At 39.6% G+C, this 9950-nt stretch overlaps 2 protein-coding genes across 2 annotated transcripts; one reads left to right on the forward strand and one right to left on the reverse strand.

Annotated features, from left to right (window-relative positions):
* Nucleotides 1–6706, forward strand: LOC146464801 (putative G-protein coupled receptor No18). The gene is made up of 5 exons (XM_085129357.1): nucleotides 1–754; nucleotides 3579–3899; nucleotides 4343–4838; nucleotides 5547–5882; nucleotides 6599–6706. Exons 2-4 carry the CDS (start codon nucleotides 3617–3619, stop codon nucleotides 5851–5853), a joined length of 1086 nt encoding a protein of 361 aa, XP_084985483.1. The 5' UTR covers nucleotides 1–754; nucleotides 3579–3616; the 3' UTR covers nucleotides 5854–5882; nucleotides 6599–6706.
* A 1839-nt stretch (nucleotides 6707–8545) lies between these two features.
* Nucleotides 8546–9877, reverse strand: LOC146464802 (uncharacterized protein KIAA1958-like). The gene is made up of 2 exons (XM_085129356.1): nucleotides 9756–9877; nucleotides 8546–9654 (listed from the first exon to the last, which is right to left on the reverse strand). Exons 1-2 carry the CDS (start codon nucleotides 9871–9873, stop codon nucleotides 8546–8548), a joined length of 1227 nt encoding a protein of 408 aa, XP_084985482.1. The 5' UTR covers nucleotides 9874–9877.
* Nucleotides 9878–9950: the final 73 nt, after the last annotated feature.

The raw sequence follows: 9950 nt of genomic DNA on the forward strand, positions 1-9950 counted from the left end.
GCAAAACCGAAACATTAGAATCCGTCAATTCTGTCAATAAACAGCAGTAAAGCAGTAACTTTACTATTAAACTGCAGAAACTGACAAATACTGCAAGAGAAAAAACTAACATATAAATAAATGTCAAATAAGTCCATTTCCCTGAGGAAGAAATCATCGGTTTAATTTCCAAATTCGAAGATTGATATCTATCATTATTTGCTAAACTAGGAAATTTTACAACAACAGACTCGATAAAATATGAACAGGGGATGGTGACAATCCAGATGAGATTTTTTGTCAGCTAGCGTTTTTAAAATGACATGACAACTTCAGCTGCGTTTAAATGAGAAAAGCCTAGCAGTAAGTGCGCACAATCTGGACGGTTCCGTTAATACTCTTATTACGCAAACGAGCCAAAGAAAACGTATAGCATTGTTCACTTAGTAGCCAATACTAAATCTCCTATGAGACATTTCTCTGTTTAAGCAAACAACAGCTGTTGAAAAATCAACTTTCGACGCCTTTAATTTCCGTAAAACGAGCGAATCCACGTTGGTTCCGTTAATTGTGCATTTATAATTAGACAGTTTGGACAACGGATTTAGTTCGGATGAATATGATGAATCAACAACAGCAGATCGTTCACCTCAAATCTTGTATAAAAAGTATTCTTGCTTTCGATTGCGAATTATACTTAGCTGGGACGGAGTGGAAAGTAGTTAATTAGTTCCGTGCAACGAAAATCGCGACGGATTCTCCCCACATCAACTAGGTCAGTAAAAATACGTTATTTATTAAACCTATTTTTTAAGTATATTATGGAAACGTTTTTATTCTGTCTGACAGGGGAAGTTCAGCGTTGGATAGTTTCCCGTCAAAAACAAATTTCTAGCAGTGATGTACTCGATCGATAGCAAACATGAAGGGAAATTTGGTCCGAAAAATATAATATCATAGACCACCGCAACTTTATGGTTAAGTTAAGCTTTATAAAACGGTTCTAGGAAGGGTGATTTTGCGCTTAACAATTTAACCAAAGCAGATGCAAAAGCTCGGCAAACTTAGTTTGAAACTCCCGTTGCGATGGTAGCCTACTAGACTTATCACATCGGGGAAGGGGGTAAATAAGATAAGCAAACTCGACGCGATCTTGCCTAGTGTCTTTTGCCACAAATGTTTGCTTTTTTACGGATAGCAGAATTTCACGGAACGTTTTTTCTTTTTTTTTTTTTTGTAAAAGCAAGTGACGAAGAGCACAATACATCTTATGATAAGCGGTCCGACATGTTTGCATCAATCAAAACAGAAATAATTTTCAAAGCAACACCGCCATTAATGTCAATTTATCTCCCTCGTATCATGATCATTTATCCTTTTTAGAAAACAAATAAAACCTTGTCGGCAACAATATATTTGCCAGTAAATACGCTTTATGGTTTTAAAACTCAATTTCTTAGATACATGTAATTACTTTCTTTTCAGCTTTCGTTACCAAGTATGCTTATGATTTCCCAATACAATTCTTGTTTGAGCCCCCAAAATAGTTAAATTGCCATTTTGTCAGGAAAATGCAGCATTTCAATTTTGTTGGTCAGTTTATGTCACTAAAAGCATACTTCCGTGCCATTAACGTTTAGCAGAACTGAGAAATTAATTAACGCCTGAAAAATCAGTCTTCTTATCTGATATTGACGTAAGTTACATGTAAATGACACGTTATATTTTACTCGGACGAATGTAACTAAAAAACTCTTAGGAAATCGATTTTCTTTATACTAACCGTGTTAAAGTAATCCATATCAATTTTCCTCTGATATCTGTGAAATCTTCCGATTTCACTATAATCAGTATTTTACGGCATAAATATGGTGACATAATATAAATTTTCCGAAAGATCCGTCAGAATTGAGCTATGGCCATGATATGATCGCAATAATTCAAAATCGATCTGTCAAATCCAATGATTTATAAATATTTATGCGATTAACTTACAGATAAATCAGCCTTTCTGTCATAGATAACTGTAAACACCAATTTGAATTTTAAAATTGTTTTTGTACTGATATCATTTTCCGAATAAATTCTGCGTGGGTAAGAGGATAAGGCGCATCATTTAACGGCCGTTATACCTTGTCAGCAAAATACCAAAAAAAAGACCCCACAGGCTACATAAAAATCTTTCCCAATTTTAGCGCAAAATGGCGCAGAACTTGTAATGTTTGCTTTGTTTGGTAAGCATGTGTATTCCTTGTACGAGGCTTTTTTTTTATTATCCTAAAATGTAAAGGTCTCTGAGGAAGTTATGCCGAGATCGTAGCTCTCTTGTTAAAATATGGCATGTGCACTTCTTTTAAGACCTAAAAGTATTTCTGAAAACGTCCAAGGAAAAAGTAACTCAAGCAACCTTAATAATTATAAGCCTGGTTCACAGTTAGCGTAAGAAAAACAACCAAGCATGTGCTATGGGGGACTATATTGCAGCCTCCATCATGCTTCAGTGAACTAAAGATGATCACCTGAAGGGAATACTTACACTATATGTTGTCTATATAATCCTCCATATAAGCATATCAAGCGATCGTATTTTATTTTAGGTAAAAAAATGAGTGATCCGGGGGAAAAATTCTGAGCATAAAAGTGGAACTTTTTGAGCATAATAGTAAGATTTTTGAGCATAAAGAATTAGCATAATAGTGAAATTTGTGAGCATAATGTGGACAACCCTATTCACAGTCATCGTGCGCTGGTAAGCCCGCGGCCATCTGGCGGAAATTGTAACAGAAAGTGCATGAAATCATATTGGGAAACTGAAACTACTGAAGGAGCCGGAAGAGTTGGATGGATAACTTGCCTCCGGGTAATTTTGTTATCGCCATAAATTTAATTCGCTTGTATAAAATGGCGGTTCGGCTATCATACGGCTGACTGAAAATAGAGCACTATGAACAAACCGACCGGTGTTCCATCCAAGCAGTAAGTGAAGTAATAACTATTTTCTCACAGTTTTGTTTGGTCTGAAGCTCGGATCCACGTTCTTGGAGAGCACACGAGATTAGCTGAAAGACCCTAAGAGTATATGAGCACTCTGCTCCCTGGAATAAAACGTTTCCTATTTGTAGGTGAAACTACGAACGATTAGCAACGAGCAACTCCTTTACTTGTGTACATGTGTTTGACAATTCAATGTGCCTTGTGTGGTTTGGGGGTTGATTCAAAGTGATTCCAGGAAGGTTTAGTTCCACTTATGCTTATTCTGCTTGTTTTTCATTGCTGAATTTTCTGGGCTTCACGACACGTGTACTACACCCTACCTCGGGGAATGTTATATAAACCTCAAAACCGCACGAGACACAAAATACACACGCAAAGGAATTCAGTTCAGTAATTGTTATTGGAAAATTGTTCGCAGTTTACCCACAAATAGGATAGTGTTTTCTCCGCCGTAAAGCTTGGAGATACCTGTGGTGTGGGTTGCTGAAGTCCCTTGAACGATGGTGAGGGCTGAGCTACTCATAACACTTCTCAGAGGTTTTGCTCTCCTCTGGGTCGGGATTGATACAATTTAACTATCTGACACTTGCGTTCATCTATTACAGGTCAGGTAGCTGTTACTATTCGCGTCTAAGCAGACCGAATGGCGACTGAGAATTCCACTACTCCAACCAAGCTTTTAAACAGCACAACATCACCCGCGACCACAGAAAAAGAATTTAACTTTGCACTCAGATTCGTTTCCACCTTTGTTCTGATCATCATCATCATTCTCACTCTTCTTGGTAACTTCCTCGTCATCCGTGCATTTGTTGCTTTCCGAAAGCTGCGAAATGTGACCAATCATTTTGTGATATCGCTGGCGGTGACAGACATCCTTGTAGCAGTATTTTCCATGCCAGTCTGGGTGGCATATTTGTTGACAGGTGTTGTATTTTAATTTCTTCAATTCAGTGTTATTCAAATAGTGCACAAATCGGACTAAACCCTGGATAAAATGTCCTAATTCCATAAAACAGCGCCAAAGTAACACATGCTCAATAACTAATTTTAATTGAGTGTCCGTGCCCTTAAGATGTCATCCATAGATTCAAAACGCCGGTTAGATTCACCTCAGTCACGGGGGTTTGCCGAGGTCAGAGAAAAATCTTTGATCTTGACGGGATTTGAACACCAGCGCTTCACAGAAGCATAATGCTCAATGACCTTCATTTAAGTGGTAATACACTTCAGTATCTTATCCACTGACAGATTTAAAACAAGTTATAACCACCTTGTAAGAAAGCTGGTTAGGCTGCTATACCAGGCTGTCGACATTAATATAAACCTTGTTTTATTATGTTTTGCTTTGTTTTTCTTTTTGCTGCAGGACCGCAATGGAAGTTTTCATTGTGGCTGATGAAAATCTGGCAGTCCATGGACATTTTGTGCAGCGTTGCGTCCATTTCACATCTTTTTCTCATCAGCATTGAACGCTACATCTGCATTTCAAGCCCCCTGACGTACCACAGTATCGTAACCAAAAGAAAAACGCGCGTCGCTATTTTTGCCGCGTGGCTTTTCGCGCTTATCATGACGGTCATTAAAGTAGTGCTTTGGGGAAAATCATCCAGGGTTTACCAGTTGGTAGCATTCTCGCTCTGTTTTGCGGCGCCTGTGTTGGTCATGAGTTATGTATATCTGATGATCTTCAGGGTTTCTCGCACGCAGGCCAAGAAAATGGTGCTCAAGATTGGTGAGAAGACCAAGAGATTCTGTCTCCCTAAAGAACTGAAGGCTGCCAAGACTCTTGGGGTGGTGATGGGGGCATTTGTGCTCTGCTGGTCTCCGTTCTTCTTTCTTAACATTTTTAATGCATTGTGCAAGTGAGTTATTTTGTTATTAAGTTCATCACAGGTTTCATAAAAGGCCGAATCCTTCATCAGATAGTTAAGAAAACCAGTTAGCATTCCAAACAATTCAACAGTCAGAAGACAATCGCGCTTACGTGAGAGTATTGAAAATTCAGTGCACGTTTTTAAATATGTCCTCGAACTTTTTTTATCGCATTTGGGGTGGTCAAGCATAAATAAATATAGCTTGTTTCTGTTAATGAGAACTTCGACAGAATGAAGAATGACTGCAAGTTGCTCCACTATTTATAATAACACAACAACATTAAAGGACTTGATAGCTGAGTTTAATCGTTTGTCTTTCGATTGAGTACTATACCGTTACGTGGGTCAATTTATTGATGAGCAGTGACAATTCACGTGATCAATTTAAACCAGTCACAAACATCCACCTGACAAAGAAAATTTAGCTCTTGATTATACGGAAGGAATCACAAATCTCAATCCCAGCTTTTCCACCTCAAATTTATTAATCGGAGACGGCAAAAAGAAAGCGCTCAGGTATTCAGTCGAAGTTAGAAAAGAAATGTTTGTTGTTATTATTGTTTGGGCAATATTTTCGCACAACTTGACGCAAACAAATGGGAGAAAAAACTAGTTGCAAGAAAATGTTACCCGTATTACTTGGCCTTAAACAATACGAAACATTTAACAAAGGAGCTACTTTCCATTTAATTTCAGGACATGCGCAATAGATGCAGAAGCGGTCATGGTTGCTAAGGGGCTCCACTACTTCAACTCCGTTCTCAACCCGATCATCTATAGCCAGATGAACAAGCAATTTAAGACCGCCTTCAAGAATCTCTTCCACTTGACATTTTATAATGTATCAAGTAGATGGCATCAAGTTAGCAAAGCAGAAATCGACAGACAACAACTCAGTTCACTCTCGACGACGCGTTTTTCGTCTTTGAAAAGCAGGTCTTCGAAACAAGAGAAAAACAACTGCACAGCAGATGAGCAGAACACGTCTCCGAAGAACATGTAAATAAAGCGTTGACCGCTTACACTGGTGAAGTAAGTCGACGAGTTTATGGTTTGAGCCTAACGGCTTGTAACTAATCACCGCGCAAGTGGGAGATCCAAAGGCCACAAGAAAACACCTGTATTCCGTTGTGGGATGTTAATGTACAGCATGACGGTCTGGGCCGGGTTGTTCAAAGCTCCAGTAAGCTAATCCTGGCACGGGTTAACGTGAACTTTGATTGGAGTTTTATTGCTAATCAGTAAGGATGCTTCCAAAAGATTTTTGTCTCTCAGTTTTGACTTGGACTTTCCTATACCATTGGCATAAAATGAGCCTTTAAAAGCATTTTTAAGGAGCGAGATGAAAACCTCAGTTAACTCTTAATCGGGGATTAGCGTTAATCGGCTTTCGAACAAACGGGCCCTGTACATTAGTCAAGTGCCATTTTCTGTTTTCCAAGATTGCTTTATGGCGTTTGAAAGGGATTTTTGTGTACCTTAAGACCATTTGATCTGTTTGGATTAAATTTTTAACTTAACAATACATTTTGGAGAACAGATCAGCTCCTGTTGTTCAAAGAGCGAATAACTTTATCTAGCGGATAAAGTGTATTGGTTGGAGTACATTTTATCCATTGGATAAAGTTATCCGCTCTTTGAACAAATGGGGCCACGGCCCAGTTGCATAAAGCATCTTTAGATAAGTGGAAGTTTCCTTTTTTTGAACGATTTTCTCTGACACTTTTCAGTGTGTTCCCTGTCCTCAGTAAACTGTCTTCATTCGACTGATCCAATATAGCACTCGAAAGTCTTTCTGAAAGCAGAGAATGGCTGCAGGAAACTCCCGCTTTATGCAGCTTGGCCCAGCACGGCAGCGAAAGGAGGCAATTCAAACAAAAATTGCCTTAAAATATGGAAATAATTAACTGCCAGGTTGCTCACAGAAGGACAATTTACCAGTTAAAGCTGCATGCAGAGTAACCCTTACCGTCGTAACAAACTCAAAACTTTAGCTCCTTCAAAGAACAAGGAGAAACTGCATACCATCCTCGTCTCCAGCCTTCTCGACGCACCATCGAATGTGACGTCACCCACTGACCTAATCGAGAAGACGCCCAGGACGATCAAATTGAGTCCCAAGCCTCCGACATGAAACTCGGGTCACTCGAGGAGCGCCACGAGACCTGGGAAAGAGACTTTTCCGTGATCTCCTTATAGAAAGAATAAAGACCCACCTCAAATATCTCGTTTCGAGGGCGTGGCTTGAGTTGAGTACGACTTTGTTCAGTGTTCGATATGTTGACGACAAGCCTACGACACCAGCCTTTAAAGCACGGCGAATAAAAAGGTCAACGTACAACCATAAAACTTTGCATGCCTTGGATGCAGCCATCACTTTATGGTTCCATTTGTCCATAAGAACTGAGATTTAACCAAAAATGATCAATGTATTCAAAAAAAGATTGAAGTGAACTATATAGAAATGGGCATTAACGGCTATGAACAAATGACACTAAAACTGAAAATCTGGGGGACTAGGTCGAGAAGCATATCTTCGTGAGTTTAAGGTGCATTGCAACATAAATTTGCGTGTGTGTAAATGTTTATTTGAAGTATCTTTCATAGCATTGTTACTATGGTGACGACATCGGTCACGTGACTAGGACACTCGGAATTATATGAGGGTGTTGTAAAACCACATTAAGCACAATGAAAGAGCGGCTGGTAGGTCGCAAGTTGTAGGTATGTTAGTTAAAACTTTAAAAGGGGGCATTGTTATTTTTTCATTTAAAGATTAGCAGGAGATCTACTCATGCAAGTCTGTTGAATGTCTCCTGTTCAGCGCCTTATCAACTAAAAGGTAAAAATAAAAAGCAAACTCGTAAATGAGGTTTGAATGTGTGCTCTTGCTAATGGCAACGACGGTTTCCGTTCATTCCGACTCTTCAAAGCTAGAATAGACGTAATTTTGGTAGCCTGGAAACGAGCAAAAAAGTTGATACCAAGAGCTGGGCGAGAGCCTGGACACAGGTTTATATTTTGGCGCCTTTTTTTCGCGGCTACCATTCGGCTAACATACTTGCCGTGGTAGTCTCACTACTGCTTCTAGTTTTTTCATTCTTCCCCTGTGAAAAGCGCATTCGTCAAGACTCTATTTTTTAAAGAACCATCAAAGCCATGCATGCCCCACTTAGACTCTGACCAGCAGTAATCGGAGATAGTAGAGACGCGTTCGAAGGTTTTTCTTCATGAAAACGAGGCCAGAAATACGTGACAGATGCCCCCTGAATTTTCGGCGGAAATCAACACCTAAAAAACGCAAAAGGGAGGGCTATACGGCAGTCCATGACTCCAAAAAGTTTTCAATTTTTTTTCATGATTGACAGAGAGCAACCAACACGAAATTAGGATTGTGTTCTTCGAACACGACATTTTACAAAATGGTATAATTAGACCAAATTTACTCTTCGAATAATCCTTATTTTTCCAGTTGCGATACCGAAATACTGGTATGTCTACTAATGGGTGGGAATCTTACATAAAAAACCCAATGTGGAAAATGTAACATGTCTGAAAAGACGTATTTTCGGGGCGAAAGGCGAATTCTGAGTTTTGACGTTGTATAACAGACACCAAAGAGGAAAATGGCTTTCGTGTTCGTCATCATGTGGCACGCGGAAGTTATTTGAGTTTCAGGAATCATCAGTTTCTGTCTATAGTTGCTGAACCACAATTGGTATTTTTCGGACTTCCAAAAAAATTGTACCTTGTCTGGACTCCTGCTGCTGTTGCTCAATTTCAATAATTGTAGCAATGACTTTTGGTCCCATAGGAGGAGTGATTATAGCACCCAGGGCTTCACTTGCAAGGAAGTTTTCTAGAAGGGCGGATGTGAGCTGTTGTTCTTCAAGGGATGACGGAATGCATTCTGTTTCTGTCTTGACTCTGTGCTGTTTTGTGCAAGACCTGCCAGATAAAAGCGAAATAGCAGTCGCCCTCAAGCACTGTTTGGTCAGGTGTGGTTGAATGCCTGCTCTCTGGCTCATTTCCGTCATAAATTTATCAAGGGTGTTTTTACCAAACGGTCCGGGACCGTACCAAATCTTGTCGCTCGCCCTGAATTTTAAACTTCTGATATCTCTTGGTCTTTGAAAAAGAACATCTGAAGTAGGATTGAGATGAGATAAATAGTTTTTGATCGTCATCACCGGGCATCTTGAAGAACCCACCACAGAAAACATTACTTTTGCGTCAGATTCATCCTTCGCATCAGTTATCGATGTCAGCGAAGCAGCAGAGATTTGCCTGTTGAGTTCGAAGTATTCCACTCCATGAGGCATTTTTCTCAATACAAGCATTCCGGATTTCAGGTCACGTTGATTTTCCCGACCTCGCCGTCCAAAGTACAGTCCGATATAAAACCACACAGTTCTTTGTAGCTGAGCCGGGTCTTGGCTATTAGCTGGTCCTAGTTGTTCACTGTCGAAGAGCTTTTGAAGTTGTTCTTTGGCAATTGCCTTTTTGTGCACGACACCCTCTATTTTACCAGACATCTTGAGGTCTTTTATGAAGGCAAATAGCACCCTGTTGGCCTCTATAAAAGCAGCATCGGAGACGATTGAAAACTGTTTACAGCGTGGTGGTGAACGCAAATAGCGATCGATAGCGGCTCGAATGGTTTTGAGTGAAGAAGCCTTGTAATACGAACCATCTTGCTTCCTCGCTGAGGTATAAAAATATTTTAAGCATGTATTCAATTCCTCCTTCGACATTTCTTCGATCGGTTTCGCAAACCTTGCTCCACTAGGACTGGCACGCCATTCTGAAATTAGGTTAAAAATGTCGTTTGAATTAATAGTTTTTTTGCTGTATTTGTTATGAATATTTATGCTTATAGTTTTAATTTTTCCCGCTGATGCCTACCGTCAAACAGCTTTATGCCAAATTTTGTAGACTTTTCCGTCGACTTGGACGTGGCGTTGTCTAACAATCTCTCTATTTCAGCGGAAGATATTTTTCCAAACCTAGCACTTTCTGCCATCTTAAAATTTTAATTCCAAGTGTTTCGCCGCGCTGATCAAAGCAAACTTGTAAACATGCCACAATTTTCCATATTAG

This window comes from Pavona decussata, unplaced genomic scaffold (assembly GCF_977016875.1).
Source record: "Pavona decussata unplaced genomic scaffold, jaPavDecu1.1 SCAFFOLD_161, whole genome shotgun sequence".
Lineage (NCBI taxonomy): Eukaryota > Metazoa > Cnidaria > Anthozoa > Scleractinia > Agariciidae > Pavona > Pavona decussata.